Here is a 20793-nt window from a genome sequence, read left to right on the forward strand (position 1 = left end):
GGTAATTTACAGGAGCTACTGGGGGTAATTTATTGGAGTTACTGGGGTAATTTATAGGAGTTACTGGGGGTAATTTATAGGAGTTACTGGGGGTAATTTATAGGAGCTACTGGGGGTAATTTATAGGAGTTACTGGGGGTAGTTTACAGGAGCTACTGGGGGTAATTTATAGGAGTTACTGGGGGTAATTTATAGGAGTTACTGGGGTAATTTATAGGAGCTACTGGGGTAATTTATAGGAGTTACTGGGGTAATTTATAGGAGTTACAGGGGGTAATTTATAGGAGTTACTGGGGGTAATTTATAGGGGTTACTGGGGGTAATTTATAGGAGTTACTGGGGGTAATTTATAGGAGTCACTGGGGGTAATTTAAAGGAGTTACTTGGGTAATTTATAGGAGCTACTGGGGTAATTTCTAGGAGCTACTGGGGGTAATTTATAGGAGTTACTGGGGTAATTTATAGGAGATACTGGGGTAATTTATAGGAGCTACTGGGGTAATTTATAGGAGCTACTGGGGTAATTTATAGGAGTTACTGGGGGTAATTTATAGGAGCTACTGGGGGTAATTTATAGGAGTCACTGGGGGTAATTTATAGGAGTTACTGGGGGTAATTTATAGGAGTTACTGAGGGTAATTTACAGGAGCTACTGGGGGTAATTTATTGGAGTTACTGGGGTAATTTATAGGAGTTACTGGGGGTAATTTATAGGAGTTACTGGGGGTAATTTATAGGAGCTACTGGGGGTAATTTATAGGAGTTACTGGGGGTAGTTTACAGGAGCTACTGGGGGTAATTTATAGGAGTTACTGGGGGTAATTTATAGGAGTTACTGGGGTAATTTATAGGAGCTACTGGGGGTAATTTATAGGAGTTACTGGGGGTAATTTACAGGAGCTACTGGGGGTAATTTATAGGAGTTACTGGGGTAATTTATAGGAGCTACTGGGGGTAATTTACAGGAGCTACTGGGGGTAATTTACAGGAGCTACTGGGGGTAATTTATAGGAGTTACTGGGGTAATTTATAGGAGCTACTGGGGGTAATTTACAGGAGCTACTGGGGGTAATTTATAGGAGTTACTGGAGGTAATTTACAGGAGCTACTGGGGGTAATTTATAGGAGCTACTGGGGGTAATTTATAGGAGTTACTGGGGGGTAATTTACAGGAGCTACTGGGGGTAATTTATAGGAGTTACTGGGGGTAATTTATAGGAGTTACTGGGGGTAATTTATAGGAGTTACTGGGGTAATTTATAGGAGTTACTGGGGGTAATTTATAGGAGTTACTGGGGGTAATTTATAGGAGTTACTGGGGGTAATTTATAGGAGTTACTGGGGGTAATTTATAGGAGTACTGGGGTAAAGTATAGGAGTTACTGGGGGTAATTTATAGGAGTTACTGGGGTAATTTATAGGAGTTACTGGGGGTAATTTATAGGAGTTACTGGGGGTAATTTATAGGAGTTACTGGGGGTAATTTATAGGAGTTACTGGGGGTAATTTATAGGAGTCACTGGGGGTAATTTATAGGAGTCACTGGGGGTAATTTATAGGAGTTACTGGGGGTAATTTATAGGAGTTACTGGGGGTAATTTATAGGAGTTACTGGGGGTAATTTATAGGAGTTACTGGGGGTAATTTATAGGAGTTACTGGGGGTAATTTATAGGAGTTACTGGGGGTAATTTATTGGAGTTACTGGGGTCATTTATAGGAGTTACTGGGGGTAATTTATAGGAGTTACTGGGGGTAATTTATAGGAGTTACTGGGGGTAATTTATAGGAGTCACTGGGGGTAATTTATAGGAGTCACTGGGGGTAATTTATAGGAGTCACTGGGGGTAATTTATAGGAGTTACTGGGGGTAATTTATAGGAGTTACTGGGGGTAATTTATAGGAGTTACTGGGGGTAATTTATAGGAGTTACTGGGTGTAATTTATAGGAGTTACTGGGGTAATTTATAGGAGTTACTGGAGGTAATTTATAGGAGTCACTGGGGGTAATTTACAGGAGTTACTTGGGTAATTTATAGGAGCTACTGGGGGTAATTTATAGGAGTTACTGGGGGTAATTTATAGGAGTTACTGGGGGTAATTTATAGGAGCTACTGGGGGTAATTTATAGGAGTTACTGGGGGTAATTTATAGGAGTTACTGGGGGTAATTTATAGGAGTTACTGGGGGTAATTTATAGGAGTTACTGGGGGTAATTTATAGGAGTTACTGGGGGTAATTTATAGGAGTTACTGGGGGTAATTTATAGGAGTTACTGGGGGTAATTTATAGGAGTTACTGGGGTAATTTATAGGAGTTACTGGGGGTAATTTATAGGAGTTACTGGGGGTAATTTATAGGAGTTACTGGGGGTAATTTATAGGAGTTACTGGGGTAATTCATAGGAGTTACTGGGGTAATTTATAGGAGTTACTGGGGGTAATTTATAGGAGTTACTGGGGGTAATTTATAGGAGTTACTGGGGGTAATTTATAGGAGTTACTGGGGGTAATTTATAGGAGTCACTGGGGGTAATTTATAGGAGTCACTGGGGGTAATTTATAGGAGTTACTGGGGGTAATTTATAGGAGTTACTGGGGGTAATTTATAGGAGTTACTGGGGGTAATTTATAGGAGTTACTGGGGTAATTTATAGGAGTTACTGGAGGTAATTTATAGGAGTCACTGGGGGTAATTTACAGGAGTTACTTGGGTAATTTATAGGAGCTACTGGGGGTAATTTATAGGAGTTACTGGGGGTAATTTATAGGAGTTACTGGGGGTAATTTATAGGAGCTACTGGGGGTAATTTATAGGAGTTACTGGGGGTAATTTATAGGAGTTACTGGGGGTAATTTATAGGAGTTACTGGGGGTAATTTATAGGAGTTACTGGGGGTAATTTATAGGAGTTACTGGGGGTAATTTATAGGAGTTACTGGGGGTAATTTATAGGAGTTACTGGGGGTAATTTATAGGAGTCACTGGGGGTAATTTATAGGAGTCACTGGGGTAATTTATAGGAGTTACTGGGGGTAATTTATAGGAGTTACTGGGGGTAATTTATAGGAGTTACTGGGGGTAATTTATAGGAGTTACTGGGTGTAATTTATAGGAGTAACTGGGTGTAATTTATAGGAGTTACTGGGGTAATTTATAGGAGTTACTGGAGGTAATTTATAGGAGTCACTGGGGGTAATTTACAGGAGTTACTTGGGTAATTTATAGGAGCTACTGGGGGTAATTTATAGGAGTTACTGGGGGTAATTTATAGGAGTTACTGGGGGTAATTTATAGGAGCTACTGGGGGTAATTTATAGGAGTTACTGGGGGTAATTTATAGGAGTTACTGGGGGTAATTTATAGGAGTTACTGGGGGTAATTTATAGGAGTTACTGGGGGTAATTTATAGGAGCTACTGGGGGTAATTTATAGGAGTTACTGGGGGTAATTTATAGGAGTTACTGGGTGTAATTTATAGGAGTTACTGGGGTAATTTATAGGAGTTACTGGAGGTAATTTATAGGAGTCACTGGGGGTAATTTACAGGAGTTACTTGGGTAATTTATAGGAGCTACTGGGGGTAATTTATAGGAGTTACTGGGGGTAATTTATAGGAGTTACTGGGGGTAATTTATAGGAGCTACTGGGGGTAATTTATAGGAGTTACTGGGGGTAATTTATAGGAGTTACTGGGGGTAATTTATAGGAGTTACTGGGGGTAATTTATAGGAGTTACTGGGGGTAATTTATAGGAGTTACTGGGGGTAATTTATAGGAGTTACTGGGGGTAATTTATAGGAGTTACTGGGGTAATTTATAGGAGTTACTGGGGGTAATTTATAGGAGTTACTGGGGGTAATTTATAGGAGTTACTGGGGGTAATTTATAGGAGTTACTGGGGTAATTTATAGGAGTTACTGGGGTAATTTATAGGAGTTACTGGGGGTAATTTATAGGAGTTACTGGGGGTAATTTATAGGAGTTACTGGGGGTAATTTATAGGAGTTACTGGGGGTAATTTATAGGAGTCACTGGGGGTAATTTATAGGAGTCACTGGGGGTAATTTATAGGAGTTACTGGGGGTAATTTATAGGAGTTACTGGGGGTAATTTATAGGAGTTACTGGGGGTAATTTATAGGAGTTACTGGGGTAATTTATAGGAGTTACTGGAGGTAATTTATAGGAGTCACTGGGGGTAATTTACAGGAGTTACTTGGGTAATTTATAGGAGCTACTGGGGGTAATTTATAGGAGTTACTGGGGGTAATTTATAGGAGTTACTGGGGGTAATTTATAGGAGCTACTGGGGGTAATTTATAGGAGTTACTGGGGGTAATTTATAGGAGTTACTGGGGGTAATTTATAGGAGTTACTGGGGGTAATTTATAGGAGTTACTGGGGGTAATTTATAGGAGTTACTGGGGGTAATTTATAGGAGTTACTGGGGGTAATTTATAGGAGTTACTGGGGGTAATTTATAGGAGTCACTGGGGGTAATTTATAGGAGTCACTGGGGGTAATTTATAGGAGTTACTGGGGGTAATTTATAGGAGTTACTGGGGGTAATTTATAGGAGTTACTGGGGGTAATTTATAGGAGTTACTGGGTGTAATTTATAGGAGTAACTGGGTGTAATTTATAGGAGTTACTGGGGTAATTTATAGGAGTTACTGGAGGTAATTTATAGGAGTCACTGGGGGTAATTTACAGGAGTTACTTGGGTAATTTATAGGAGCTACTGGGGGTAATTTATAGGAGTTACTGGGGGTAATTTATAGGAGTTACTGGGGGTAATTTATAGGAGCTACTGGGGGTAATTTATAGGAGTTACTGGGGGTAATTTATAGGAGTTACTGGGGGTAATTTATAGGAGTTACTGGGGGTAATTTATAGGAGTTACTGGGGGTAATTTATAGGAGCTACTGGGGGTAATTTATAGGAGTTACTGGGGGTGATTTATAGGAGTTACTGGGGGTAATTTATAGGAGCTACTGGGGGAAATTTATAGGAGGTACTGGGGGTAATTTATAGGAGTTACTGGGGGTAGTTATAGGAGCTACTGGGGGTAATTTATAGTAGCTACTGGGGGTAATTTATAGGAGTTACTGGGGGTAATTATAGGAGCTACTGGGGGTAATTTATAGGAGTTACTGGGGGTAATTTATAGGAGTTACTGGGGGTAATTTATAGGAGTTACTGGGGGTAATTTATAGGAGTTACTGGGGTAATTTATAGGAGCTACTGGGGGTAATTTACAGGAGCTACTGGGGGTAATTTATAGAAGTTACTGGGGGTAATTTATAGGAGCTACTGGAGGTAAATTATAAATGAAAAATAAAATGAAAATCACTTATTGTCACAAGTAGGCTTCAATGAAGTTACTGTGAACAGCCCCTAGTCGCCACATTCCGGCGCCTGTTCGGGGAGACTGGTACGGGAATTCAACCGTGCTGCTGGCCTGCCTTGGTCTGCTTTTAAAAGCCAGCGATTTAGCATAGTGTGCTAAACCAACCCCTATAGAAGTGACTGGAAGTCATTTATAGGAATTTATGGGGGTAATTTACAGGAGTTACTGGGTGTAATTTATAGGAGTTACTGGGGTAATTTATAGGAGTTACTGGAGGTAATTTATAGGAGTCACTGGGGGTAATTTACAGGAGTTACTTGGGTAATTTATAGGAGCTACTGGGGGTAATTTATAGGAGTTACTGGGGGTAATTTATAGGAGTTACTGGGGGTAATTTATAGGAGCTACTGGGGGTAATTTATAGGAGTTACTGGGGGTAATTTACAGGAGTTACTGGGGGTAATTTATAGGAGCTACTGGGGGTAATTTATAGGAGCTACTGGGGGTAATTTATAGGAGTTACTGGGGGTGATTTATAGGAGTTACTGGGGGAAATTTATAGGAGCTACTGGGGGTAATTTATAGGAGGTACTGGGGGTAATTTATAGGAGTTACTGGGGGTAGTTATAGGAGCTACTGGGGGTAATTTATAGGAGCTACTGGGGGTAATTTATAGGAGTTACTGGGGGTAATTATAGGAGCTACTGGGGGTAATTTATAGGAGTTACTGGGGTAATTTGTAGGAGCAACTGGGGGTAATTTATAGGAGTTACTGGGGGTAATTTATAGGAGTTGCTGGGGGTAATGTATAGGAGTTACTGGGGGTAATTTATAGGAGCTACTGGGGTAATTTATCGGAGTTAATGGGGTAATTTTAGGAGTTATTGGGTGTAATTTATAGGAGTTACTGGGGGTAATTTATAGGAGTTACTGGGGTAATTTATAGGAGTCACTGGGGGTAATGTATTGGAGCTACTGGGGGTAATTTATAGGAGTTGCTGGGGGTAATGTATAGGAGTTACTGGGGGTAATTTATAGGAGCTACTGGGGTAATTTATCGGAGTTAATGGGGTAATTTTAGGAGTTATTGGGTGTAATTTATAGGAGTTACTGGGGGTAATTTATAGGAGTTACTGGGGGTAATTTATAGGAGCTACTGGGGGTAATTCATAGGAGCTACTGGGGGTAATTTATAGGAGTTACTGGGGGTGATTTATAGGAGTTACTGGGGGTAATTTATAGGAGCTACTGGGGGTAATTTATAGGAGGTACTGGGGGTAATTTATAGGAGTTACTGGGGGTAGTTATAGGAGCTACTGGGGGTAATTTATAGGAGCTACTGGGGGTAATTTATAGGAGTTACTGGGGGTAATTATAGGAGCTACTGGGGGTAATTTATAGGAGTTACTGGGGGTAATTTATAGGAGTTACTGGGGGTAATTTATAGGAGTTACTGGGGGTAATTTATAGGAGTTACTGGGGGTAATTTATAGGAGTTACTGGGGTAATTTATAGGAGTTACTGTGGGTAATTTATAGGAGTTACTTGGGTAATTTATAGGAGTTACTGGGGGTAATTTATAGGAGTTACTGGGGTAATTTATAGGAGTCACTGGGGGTAATATATAGGAGTTACTGGGGGTAATTTATAGGAGCTACTGGGGGTAATTTATATGAGTTACTGGGGTAATTTATAGGAGTCACAGGGGGTAATATATAGGAGTTACTGGGGGTAATTTATATGAGTTACTGGGGGTAATTTATAGGAGTTACTGGAGGTAATTTATATGAGTTACTGGGGGTAATTTCTAGGAGCTACTGGGGGTAATTTATAAGAGTTACTGGGGGTAATTTATAGGAGCTACTGGGGGTAATTTATAGGAGTTACTGGGGTAATTTATAGGAGCTACTGGGGGTAATTTATAGGAGTTACTGGGAGTAATTTATAGGAATTACTGGGGTAATTTATAGGAGATACTGGGGGTAGTTTATAGGAGCAACTGGGGGTAATTTATAGGAGCTACTGGGGGTAATTTATTGGAGATACTGGGGTAATTTATAGGAGTTATTGGGGGTAATTTATAGGAGTTACTGGGGGTAATTTATAGGAGTTACTGGGGGTAATTTATAGGAGTTACTGGGGTAATTTATAGGAGCTACTGAGGGTAATTTATAGGAGTTACTGGGGTAATTTATAGGAGTTACTGGGGGTAATTTATAGGAGTTACTGGGGTAATTTATAGAAGTTACTGGGGGTAATTTATAGGAGTTACTGGGGTAATTTATAGGAGTTACTGGGGTAATTTATAGGAGTTACTGGGGTAATTTATAGGAGCTACTGAGGGTAATTTATAGGAGTTACTGGGGTAATTTATAGGAGTTACTGGGGTAATTTATCGGAGTCACTGGGGGTAATTTACAGGAGTTTCTGGGGGTAATTTACAGGAGCTACTGGGGGTAATTTATAGGAGTTACTGGGGGTAATTTATAGGAGTTACTGGGGGTAATTTATAGGAGTTACTGGGGGTAATTTATAGGAGTTACTGGGGGTAATTTATAGGAGTTACTGGGGGTAATTTATAGGAGTTACTGGGGGTAATTTATAGGAGTTACTGGGGGTAATTTATAGGAGTTACTGGGGGTAATTTATAGGAGTTACTGGGGTAATTTATAGGAGTTACTGGGGGTAATTTATAGGAGTTACTGGGGGTAATTTATAGGAGTTACTGGGGGTAATTTATAGGAGTTACTGGGGTAATTCATAGGAGTTACTGGGGTAATTTATAGGAGTTACTGGGGGTAATTTATAGGAGTTACTGGGGGTAATTTATAGGAGTTACTGGGGGTAATTTATAGGAGTTACTGGGGGTAATTTATAGGAGTCACTGGGGGTAATTTATAGGAGTCACTGGGGGTAATTTATAGGAGTTACTGGGGGTAATTTATAGGAGTTACTGGGGGTAATTTATAGGAGTTACTGGGGGTAATTTATAGGAGTTACTGGGGTAATTTATAGGAGTTACTGGAGGTAATTTATAGGAGTCACTGGGGGTAATTTACAGGAGTTACTTGGGTAATTTATAGGAGCTACTGGGGGTAATTTATAGGAGTTACTGGGGGTAATTTATAGGAGTTACTGGGGGTAATTTATAGGAGCTACTGGGGGTAATTTATAGGAGTTACTGGGGGTAATTTATAGGAGTTACTGGGGGTAATTTATAGGAGTTACTGGGGGTAATTTATAGGAGTTACTGGGGGTAATTTATAGGAGTTACTGGGGGTAATTTATAGGAGTTACTGGGGGTAATTTATAGGAGTTACTGGGGGTAATTTATAGGAGTCACTGGGGGTAATTTATAGGAGTCACTGGGGTAATTTATAGGAGTTACTGGGGGTAATTTATAGGAGTTACTGGGGGTAATTTATAGGAGTTACTGGGGGTAATTTATAGGAGTTACTGGGTGTAATTTATAGGAGTAACTGGGTGTAATTTATAGGAGTTACTGGGGTAATTTATAGGAGTTACTGGAGGTAATTTATAGGAGTCACTGGGGGTAATTTACAGGAGTTACTTGGGTAATTTATAGGAGCTACTGGGGGTAATTTATAGGAGTTACTGGGGGTAATTTATAGGAGTTACTGGGGGTAATTTATAGGAGCTACTGGGGGTAATTTATAGGAGTTACTGGGGGTAATTTATAGGAGTTACTGGGGGTAATTTATAGGAGTTACTGGGGGTAATTTATAGGAGTTACTGGGGGTAATTTATAGGAGCTACTGGGGGTAATTTATAGGAGTTACTGGGGGTAATTTATAGGAGTTACTGGGTGTAATTTATAGGAGTTACTGGGGTAATTTATAGGAGTTACTGGAGGTAATTTATAGGAGTCACTGGGGGTAATTTACAGGAGTTACTTGGGTAATTTATAGGAGCTACTGGGGGTAATTTATAGGAGTTACTGGGGTTAATTTATAGGAGTTACTGGGGGTAATTTATAGGAGCTACTGGGGGTAATTTATAGGAGTTACTGGGGGTAATTTATAGGAGTTACTGGGGGTAATTTATAGGAGTTACTGGGGGTAATTTATAGGAGTTACTGGGGGTAATTTATAGGAGTTACTGGGGGTAATTTATAGGAGTTACTGGGGGTAATTTATAGGAGTTACTGGGGGTAATTTATAGGAGTTACTGGGGTAATTTATAGGAGTTACTGGGGGTAATTTATAGGAGTTACTGGGGGTAATTTATAGGAGTTACTGGGGGTAATTTATAGGAGTTACTGGGGTAATTTATAGGAGTTACTGGGGTAATTTATAGGAGTTACTGGGGGTAATTTATAGGAGTTACTGGGGGTAATTTATAGGAGTTACTGGGGGTAATTTATAGGAGTTACTGGGGGTAATTTATAGGAGTCACTGGGGGTAATTTATAGGAGTCACTGGGGGTAATTTATAGGAGTTACTGGGGGTAATTTATAGGAGTTACTGGGGGTAATTTATAGGAGTTACTGGGGGTAATTTATAGGAGTTACTGGGGTAATTTATAGGAGTTACTGGAGGTAATTTATAGGAGTCACTGGGGGTAATTTACAGGAGTTACTTGGGTAATTTATAGGAGCTACTGGGGGTAATTTATAGGAGTTACTGGGGGTAATTTATAGGAGTTACTGGGGGTAATTTATAGGAGCTACTGGGGGTAATTTATAGGAGTTACTGGGGGTAATTTATAGGAGTTACTGGGGGTAATTTATAGGAGTTACTGGGGGTAATTTATAGGAGTTACTGGGGGTAATTTATAGGAGTTACTGGGGGTAATTTATAGGAGTTACTGGGGGTAATTTATAGGAGTTACTGGGGGTAATTTATAGGAGTCACTGGGGGTAATTTATAGGAGTCACTGGGGGTAATTTATAGGAGTTACTGGGGGTAATTTATAGGAGTTACTGGGGGTAATTTATAGGAGTTACTGGGGGTAATTTATAGGAGTTACTGGGTGTAATTTATAGGAGTAACTGGGTGTAATTTATAGGAGTTACTGGGGTAATTTATAGGAGTTACTGGAGGTAATTTATAGGAGTCACTGGGGGTAATTTACAGGAGTTACTTGGGTAATTTATAGGAGCTACTGGGGGTAATTTATAGGAGTTACTGGGGGTAATTTATAGGAGTTACTGGGGGTAATTTATAGGAGCTACTGGGGGTAATTTATAGGAGTTACTGGGGGTAATTTATAGGAGTTACTGGGGGTAATTTATAGGAGTTACTGGGGGTAATTTATAGGAGTTACTGGGGGTAATTTATAGGAGCTACTGGGGGTAATTTATAGGAGTTACTGGGGGTGATTTATAGGAGTTACTGGGGGTAATTTATAGGAGCTACTGGGGGAAATTTATAGGAGGTACTGGGGGTAATTTATAGGAGTTACTGGGGGTAGTTATAGGAGCTACTGGGGGTAATTTATAGTAGCTACTGGGGGTAATTTATAGGAGTTACTGGGGGTAATTATAGGAGCTACTGGGGGTAATTTATAGGAGTTACTGGGGGTAATTTATAGGAGTTACTGGGGGTAATTTATAGGAGTTACTGGGGGTAATTTATAGGAGTTACTGGGGTAATTTATAGGAGCTACTGGGGGTAATTTACAGGAGCTACTGGGGGTAATTTATAGAAGTTACTGGGGGTAATTTATAGGAGCTACTGGAGGTAAATTATAAATGAAAAATAAAATGAAAATCACTTATTGTCACAAGTAGGCTTCAATGAAGTTACTGTGAACAGCCCCTAGTCGCCACATTCCGGCGCCTGTTCGGGGAGACTGGTACGGGAATTCAACCGTGCTGCTGGCCTGCCTTGGTCTGCTTTTAAAAGCCAGCGATTTAGCATAGTGTGCTAAACCAACCCCTATAGAAGTGACTGGAAGTCATTTATAGGAATTTATGGGGGTAATTTACAGGAGTTACTGGGTGTAATTTATAGGAGTTACTGGGGTAATTTATAGGAGTTACTGGAGGTAATTTATAGGAGTCACTGGGGGTAATTTACAGGAGTTACTTGGGTAATTTATAGGAGCTACTGGGGGTAATTTATAGGAGTTACTGGGGGTAATTTATAGGAGTTACTGGGGGTAATTTATAGGAGCTACTGGGGGTAATTTATAGGAGTTACTGGGGGTAATTTACAGGAGTTACTGGGGGTAATTTATAGGAGCTACTGGGGGTAATTTATAGGAGCTACTGGGGGTAATTTATAGGAGTTACTGGGGGTGATTTATAGGAGTTACTGGGGGAAATTTATAGGAGCTACTGGGGGTAATTTATAGGAGGTACTGGGGGTAATTTATAGGAGTTACTGGGGGTAGTTATAGGAGCTACTGGGGGTAATTTATAGGAGCTACTGGGGGTAATTTATAGGAGTTACTGGGGGTAATTATAGGAGCTACTGGGGGTAATTTATAGGAGTTACTGGGGTAATTTGTAGGAGCAACTGGGGGTAATTTATAGGAGTTACTGGGGGTAATTTATAGGAGTTGCTGGGGGTAATGTATAGGAGTTACTGGGGGTAATTTATAGGAGCTACTGGGGTAATTTATCGGAGTTAATGGGGTAATTTTAGGAGTTATTGGGTGTAATTTATAGGAGTTACTGGGGGTAATTTATAGGAGTTACTGGGGTAATTTATAGGAGTCACTGGGGGTAATGTATTGGAGCTACTGGGGGTAATTTATAGGAGTTGCTGGGGGTAATGTATAGGAGTTACTGGGGGTAATTTATAGGAGCTACTGGGGTAATTTATCGGAGTTAATGGGGTAATTTTAGGAGTTATTGGGTGTAATTTATAGGAGTTACTGGGGGTAATTTATAGGAGTTACTGGGGGTAATTTATAGGAGCTACTGGGGGTAATTTATAGGAGCTACTGGGGGTAATTTATAGGAGTTACTGGGTGTGATTTATAGGAGTTACTGGGGGTAATTTATAGGAGCTACTGGGGGTAATTTATAGGAGGTACTGGGGGTAATTTATAGGAGTTACTGGGGGTAGTTATAGGAGCTACTGGGGGTAATTTATAGGAGCTACTGGGGGTAATTTATAGGAGTTACTGGGGGTAATTATAGGAGCTACTGGGGGTAATTTATAGGAGTTACTGGGGGTAATTTATAGGAGTTACTGGGGGTAATTTATAGGAGTTACTGGGGGTAATTTATAGGAGTTACTGGGGGTAATTTATAGGAGTTACTGGGGTAATTTATAGGAGTTACTGTGGGTAATTTATAGGAGTTACTTGGGTAATTTATAGGAGTTACTGGGGGTAATTTATAGGAGTTACTGGGGTAATTTATAGGAGTCACTGGGGGTAATATATAGGAGTTACTGGGGGTAATTTATAGGAGCTACTGGGGGTAATTTATATGAGTTACTGGGGTAATTTATAGGAGTCACAGGGGGTAATATATAGGAGTTACTGGGGGTAATTTATATGAGTTACTGGGGGTAATTTATAGGAGTTACTGGAGGTAATTTATATGAGTTACTGGGGGTAATTTCTAGGAGCTACTGGGGGTAATTTATAAGAGTTACTGGGGGTAATTTATAGGAGCTACTGGGGGTAATTTATAGGAGTTACTGGGGTAATTTATAGGAGCTACTGGGGGTAATTTATAGGAGTTACTGGGAGTAATTTATAGGAATTACTGGGGTAATTTATAGGAGATACTGGGGGTAGTTTATAGGAGCAACTGGGGGTAATTTATAGGAGCTACTGGGGGTAATTTATTGGAGATACTGGGGTAATTTATAGGAGTTATTGGGGGTAATTTATAGGAGTTACTGGGGGTAATTTATAGGAGTTACTGGGGGTAATTTATAGGAGTTACTGGGGTAATTTATAGGAGCTACTGAGGGTAATTTATAGGAGTTACTGGGGTAATTTATAGGAGTTACTGGGGGTAATTTATAGGAGTTACTGGGGTAATTTATAGAAGTTACTGGGGGTAATTTATAGGAGTTACTGGGGTAATTTATAGGAGTTACTGGGGTAATTTATAGGAGTTACTGGGGTAATTTATAGGAGCTACTGAGGGTAATTTATAGGAGTTACTGGGGTAATTTATAGGAGTTACTGGGGTAATTTATCGGAGTCACTGGGGGTAATTTACAGGAGTTTCTGGGGGTAATTTACAGGAGCTACTGGGGGTAATTTATAGGAGTTACTGGGGGTAATTTATAGGAGTCACTGGGGGTAATTTATATGAGTTACTGGGGGTAATTTATAGGAGTTACTGGAGGTAATTTATATGAGTTACTGGGGGTAATTTGTAGGAGCTACTGGGGGTAATTTATAAGAGTTACTGGGGGTAATTTATAGGAGCTACTGGGGGTAATTTATAGGAGTTACTGGGAGTAATTTATAGGAATTACTGGGGTAATTTATAGGAGATACTGGGGGTAATTTATAGGAGCAACTGGGGGTAATTTATAGGAGCTACTGGGGGTAATTTATAGGAGTTACTGGGGGTAATTTATTGGAGTTACTGGGGGTAATTTATAGGAGTTACTGGGGGTAATTTATTGGAGATACTGGGGTAATTTATAGGAGCTACTGGGGGTAATTTATAGGAGTTACTGGGGTAATTTATAGGAGCTACTGGGGGTAATTTATAGGAGTTACTGGGGTAATTTATAGGAGTTACTGGGGTAATTTATCGGAGTCACTGGGGGTAATTTACAGGAGTTTCTGGGGGTAATTTATAGGAGTTACTGGGGTAATTTATAGGAGTTACTGGGGGTAATTTATAGGAGTTACTGGGGTAATTTATAGGAGCTACTGAGGGTAATTTATAGGAGTTACTGGGGTAATTTATCGGAGTCACTGGGGGTAATTTACAGGAGTTTCTGGGGGTAATTTACAGGAGCTACTGGGGGTAATTTATAGGAGTTACTGGGGGTACTTTATAGGAGTTAATGGGGGTAATTTATAGCAGTTACTGGGGTAATTTATAGGAGCTACTGGGGGTAATTTACAGGAGCTACTGGGGGTAATTTATAGGAGTTACTGGGGGTAATTTACAGGAGCTACTGGGGGTAATTTATAGGAGTTACTGGGGGTAATTTACAGGAGCTACTGGGGGTAATTTACAGGAGCTACTGGGGGTAATTTATAGGAGTTACTTGGGGTAATTTGTAGGAGTTACTGGGGTATTTTATCGGGGTTACTGAGGTTAATTTATAGGAGCTACTTGGGGTAACTATTCAGGGCTGTTCCTGCTCCGTGAGGCACCGACTCCAGGAGCAGTTATGCTCAGTATTTCCCGGGAGACCCTGTTCAGAGATCCAAGTGAGAAAGATTGAGCTCCGCTTCAAGGGAAGTGAAAAAGGTGAAGTTGCCATCATCCCAGAAGGCCATAGACTGCTTTCCCCTTTGAGGGAGTGAGTTGACTGTTGGTGATTTAACCTGAGGGTCACCACACCTCAGGAGAGGGTCAGGGTTCAGAAGGCGGGGCCTTCATGGATAACCCCAGAAGGTGCGGAAATTGAACCCACCCTGTTGGCATCTCTCCACATCACAGACCAGCAGCAAGGGAAGTAAGTGTGAGAGGAGTGGCAATCCGATGATCAGTGATCGTCATTCCTCGGAAGATTGGGTCCATTGAAATAGAAGTCTGTCGCTCATAACCGCTGTCTTCAATAATTGGGAGTCTTTAAAGGGTATCCAACTCTGATTGGACATATTCCCCAGACTCCTGCCATTGGTCACTCAACATGAGCATCATCTCGGTTGGTTTTTCAATGTGTCCGACTTTTGACTTTTGAAAACCTGGTCACCCGAATAAATGACCCAATTAAACTGGACCTCTGCTGTTACTTACAATTTCTGGTAATCTCCCACTACCTGAATACAAAAGCAGCAAGTTAAAGTCGTTGAATTTTGGTTTGTAAGTGGAAAACAGCAAAATCTTCAGACCACCATGCTGGTCATAGACAGCCTCGATATTTGTCATGGGCAGCTGATTGCCACATTTCTTGGGGGCAGCCTCCATGTTTGTCGTGGGCAGCCTCCATGTTTGTCGTGGGCAGCCTCCATGTTTGTCGTGGGCAGCCTCCATGTTTGTCGTGGGCAGCCTCCATGTTTGTCGTGGGCAGCCTCCATGTTTGTCGTGGGCAGCCTCCATGTTTGTCTCGGACAATCTCCATGTTTGTTGTGGGCAGGGCTCCATGTTCTTTCAGAAAATATCGCTTTGATGATGATGATACCAAGAATAATTGTATATACTCCTGGATTGTTCAAGATATCACCTCCCACCTCAAACATCCCACCTCCATGCTGCCATTGGTCTGACATTTCCACTCTTTTTCATCTGATTGGGTGTTTTTTCAGAAACATATTTTCCCTCCCATCCCCAGTTTATCTCCAATGAACAAATCCGTTGAAATAAAATAGGAGGGCAGTACGGTGGCGCAGTGGTTAGCACTGCTGCTTCACAGCGCCGAGATCCCAGGTTCGATCCCGGCCCTGGGTCACTGTCCATGTGGAATTTGCACATTCTCCCCGTGTTTGCGTGGGTTTCGCCCCCACAACCCAAAGATATGCAGAGCAGGTGGATTGGCCACATTAAATTGCCCCTGAATTGGAAATAAAATGAAATGAGTACTCTAAATTTATTTTTAAAAAGAAATATAATAGGAGAAGACCATGTTGTTAAAGTGCAGCAATCCCCTCAGTTATGTGAAATGAGTTCCCTGAGGATTCATCTTTAGCTCCTGAAAACTCCAGGACAATTCTTCAGAGTTGGGAACCCAATCTGAGGCTTGTTTGGATTCATTAAGCCCCTGACTGAGTTTCAGTCTCTCCGTGAAAAACTTACATCTGAAATGATAGCTCTTGTTTGTCACCCACTCAGATGCTGTCAAGTTCACGATGACTGTTATGGAGAAGCCGAAAGTTCACTGGGATGTAAACCTCTGTTTACACCGTACTCGACACATTGTGAAAATGAGGTCCCCAGATGCGGTAAGTAAACACCAAACAAAATCAATTTGACTTTGGGAAGTTCCACTGACTCCCTGTCCTCTCCCTTCCCTCAATCGATCAACATCAGCAAGAGACAACAACAACTTAGATTTATGTGGTGCCTTTAGGGCAATGAAACATCCAATGTTCAGATGACGAAAGATGTTTTAAGGAATGTCTCAATAGAGGCGGAAAGGTGGAGGGAGGGAATTTCGGAGCTTGGGGCCCAGACACCTGAAGACACGGCCACCAATGGTGAACCGATTAAAATTGGGAATGCTCAAGGGACCAGGGGCGTCATTCTCCGACCCCCCGCCGTGAATCCCGCCCCCGCCGAAGTCTTTGGTACCGGAGATTGGGCGGGGGCGGGAATCGGGCCGCGCCGGTTGGCGGGACCCCCCGCTGGATTCTCCGGCCCGGATGGGCTGAAGTCCCGCCCAGAAATTGCCTGTCCCGCCAGTGTAAATCAAACCTGGTATTTACCGGCGGGACCAGGCGGCGTGGGCGGGCTCCGGGGTCCTGGGGGGGGGGGCGCGGGGCGATCTGACCCCGGGGAGTGCCCCCACGGTGGCCTGGCCCGCGATCGGGGCCCACCGATCCGCGGGCGGGCCTGTGCTGTGGGGGCACTCTTTCCCTTCCGCCTCCGCCACGGCCTCCACCATGGCGGAGGCGGAAGAGACTCTCCCCACTGCGCATGCGCCGGGAAACTGACAGCGGCCGCTGACGCTCCCGCGCATGCGCCGCATTCCCGCGCCAGCTGGCGGGGCAACAAACGCCATTTCCGCCAGCTGGCGGGGCGGAAATCCCTCCGGCGTCGGCCTAGCCCCTCAATGTTGGGGCTAGGCCGCCAAAGATGCGGAGCATTCCGCACCTTTGGGCCGGCGCGATGCCCGTCTGATTGGCGCCGTTTTTGGCGCCAGTCGGCAGACATCGCGCCGTTGGGGGAGAATTTCACCCCAGGCCCGGAACTTTCCGTTTGGGAGACTATGGGCTGGATTCTCCACGCATCAGGAACTCTGGTTCCAGCGGCCGTCTGCAAAGAATCCAGAGTCGGACAGAAATGGGGCACCAGTGGGAGAATAGACACGGACAATTACGATCTATTTGCATCCGAGGGCGGCACAGTGGTTAGCACTGCTGCCTCATGGCACCGAAGACCTGGGTTCGATCCCGGCCCTCAATCACATGTGGAGTTTACACGTTCCCCCCGTATCTGCCTGGGTCTCATCCCCACAACCCAAAAGATGTGCTGGGTGGGGAGATTGGCCAAGCTAAATTGCCCCTTAATTTGAAAAGAAAATGAATTTGGTAGTTTAAATTTAAAAAAACCCAGTGTATATATTTGCATCCTGTTACCGGGCCAGGCACCATCATATTCTGCATGGTGAGATTTGCAAGGAATAGCGAAGAATTCCACTATCGGGTCGCCATTTTGAGCAGGTGGGCCTCGCCCCCAAATCAAGCGGGCGAGGCTGAGGAAAGCGCAATTTTGGAAACAGACGTCAGCACTTGGCAACCAAGTGAGAGCCCAATAATGTCCCTGCAGCAAGTGGCATGGCCCAGTCTCGGGGGCATGTGTCCCAGTCTCAGTGCTTCATGGTTGAGGGCATCGAGACCATGCCTCAGACGAGAGTCGGCCTCCAGGACTGGTAATGCGAGGTGACAGTGGAGACTTCAGATCACTCCAGACACACCTCCGTCCCATAGAGTAGCCCAGAGACCATTAAACACCCAGACACAGGAGGGAAAGTGCAGGCTCGATGGGTCGAATGACTTCCTTCTGAAATGTAGGGAGTCTATGATCTATCAGACCACTTAAGTTGGCACGGGTGTGGCACATTGGTGATAGGGCACAACAATGGGCTGAATTCTCCACCCGGCCACATTTCTGTTTCACCCCGCCGGCGGGTTTCTCCGCTACGCCGGCCGCTCAATGGGGTTTCCCATTGTGGGGCAGCCCCACACCGTCGGCAAACCCCCGGGCTGCCGGCAAAATGGAGCATCCCGCCGGCGGAGACTCCAGCCCCATGTTTCTCGTCACCAGGAAACATTTTTGCACCAACATTCTGACCCTGCAGCCATCCTCTACCTCCAGGGTGTTGGGAATGGGCTGGGCCTGGATGTAGAGGGTGTGCAGGGTGGGGAGTGATGGTGGGGCAGGTCCCCCATGATGCTTGAACATCCCACCTGGTGTCACCCTCAATGTGAGGTAGGAGGGAACAGGGCCAGAAATGTGAGCCTGCCTCGTATGACATCTCAGACAGTGAGTGAGCCCTAACCACTCCCCAGGGGTGTCATGGGGTTATAAACAAGATCCTTATTGCAGTTAGAACTGGACTGGTGGTGTTTGCGGCTATCACACCAGACAGCCCTGTTTCCAGTATTGTATAGACAATTATATTTCAGATTAAGTTACAGGAGTTCAGCACATACCAATCACATATCATTAGTTATCTATGTCCAATTATGACTATTCATTGGGTTGAAATTATGCAGAGTATAAAACAATGACGAACCAATTATAACAGATTAATACCTATTTAATTATAATATCCAATCAGTACAGAGACACGTACATGCTGTCTCCTGATATTTATCACCAGCTCACCATTATCAAGAATTTGTTATCAATCACCTGTCCTGTCTCAGTATAATGCTCTTCCAAAGGTAAATGGCCCATTGCAATAACAATTCTTGTCTGAAGCTCCGAGTCCAGCTCATTCACTCTGAGATGCAGTTCCTCGATCTGTGGACACTTACTGAAGATGTGGTTGCTGTGGATCAGACATCACCGGCCTCGCAGTAAATTTTGTTGAACTAATTTGGGTTTCAAGTTTAGAAATATCGCTCAGCGATATTTCACAATTCCCCAGATTCGAGGTGGGGAACATTTGTGGCGATATCGAGGTTTGAGATAGTTTGCTGCTTCTCGCTGTGGTGGGACTCTCATTATGTCACCCATAGAAATCACCATGTTAGGGGCACCCCACAATGTTAGGGCCCCCAATACATTAAAGGAATGCAGCCCACATCACTGACAGCATTAGGGAGTTTCACAATATTGGGGAACCCCTGACAACACCAAGGACAGAATCCACAGCCGACGATTCCAGGCCACCCCTTCCTCACCCACGTTAACGACTCTCCACTGCTTCAGACCCACCCACCCCCTCAGCACCAAAGTATTAGATTAAAAATTAATGACCATCCAGAACTTGAGGACGGCCATTCGCACATCAGAGACATTCTGAGACGTTAGCTGCCCCGTTGTTTAAGAAGCTTCAAGAACATTATTGGGCCCCAACCATTGTGGGTCACCCACAACATTAAGGACCCAACAACAATGAGGATTTTTCAATGTTGCAGAATCTCACATCCTCAACCCCACCCACCAAATTAGTGTGTACATTAATGTGTGTATATTCCAGTGTGTGTTTTCATGTGTACATTACAGTGCATATTTTACACTGTGTATATTTGGTTGTTCTCTCCTCTTTTTCAGCTGATACAATTCTGACACGTTTAGCATGTGGTACGAAGGTCTGCAACTGCGATGTTGCAGCTGCTCTGTGCTTCAGGGAGCACAGCCACTCATACAACCCAAAGTATTATAATTATGACCAAAGCCTGTGTAAGACCGTCTAATTGCTCCAGCTCGCAATGAAGCGATGGAGATGTGACCGAGAGTCACACTGACAAGAATCTCTCCAATAGAATATTCCGGGTGTGATTGATGGGATTTCTCTCTCGCCGTCTCCCTGATTTCTAATTGCTCACTGAGTCTCTCTCAGATCTCGCTTTTGTTGCTGTTTCACCTTTAACTCATTTCAAATGTACTTTACAATTCTGGTGAAATAAAATACACTGATTGAAGCATGCAATGCTGGGAGTGGGAGTGTTTATTCATTATTGATACAGGGGGCGTGTCCAATTAGTTTCTGCACAGACATTCTGACCTTTCACAGACAGTATGGGATCCTGCTGTTCTCTTTGTACTTTGTGGTGCGACACTGCCACCTGCTGGTGTAACAGCAGCAGCAGCCGTCACGTCTCTGCTCTCAAATGCTGACAAGAGGCATCCCTGGTGTCACAGTCTGAAACTGCCAACTTCATTGAGACAAATGCTGCAACTCGTGGGGTAATTTCAACTTTGCTGCAATCAGTGTAAATAAGAATTGGGAGAGATATAAAGTGGCTCTCACACCCGGGTCAAAATTACCCCCAGTAAATATTGTTAAATCTCTCATTCATTCAGACTCCTGCCCCAAGTTATTGCAAAGTGTTTAAATCTTTAGACCAAACTGTGTTCACTACAGGAATCTTCTCACCAGTGACACTGTTGTTAGAGGTGAAAATATTGACACGAAAGCCTGAGGATGAGTATAAAGAGGCAGTTTATTATTTCAGACCTGGGAGAAAGATCTGGAGACTACGCAGT

General features: G+C 42.9%; 1 protein-coding gene across 1 annotated transcript in view; it reads left to right on the forward strand.

Moving 5' to 3' along the window:
- The window catches only part of LOC140402560 (basic phospholipase A2-like), a 180433-nt gene extending 160205 nt beyond the window's left edge, over positions 1 to 20228 (forward strand). The window contains exons 3-4 of the mRNA XM_072490412.1: positions 16246 to 16355; positions 19858 to 20228. Of these exons, the coding sequence (XP_072346513.1) occupies positions 16246 to 16355; positions 19858 to 20000 (253 nt within the window). The 3' untranslated portion in view covers positions 20001 to 20228. The remainder of the gene's footprint in view (positions 1 to 16245; positions 16356 to 19857) is intronic.
- Positions 20229 to 20793: the final 565 nt, after the last annotated feature.

This window comes from Scyliorhinus torazame, chromosome 25 (assembly GCF_047496885.1).
Source record: "Scyliorhinus torazame isolate Kashiwa2021f chromosome 25, sScyTor2.1, whole genome shotgun sequence".
Lineage (NCBI taxonomy): Eukaryota > Metazoa > Chordata > Chondrichthyes > Carcharhiniformes > Scyliorhinidae > Scyliorhinus > Scyliorhinus torazame.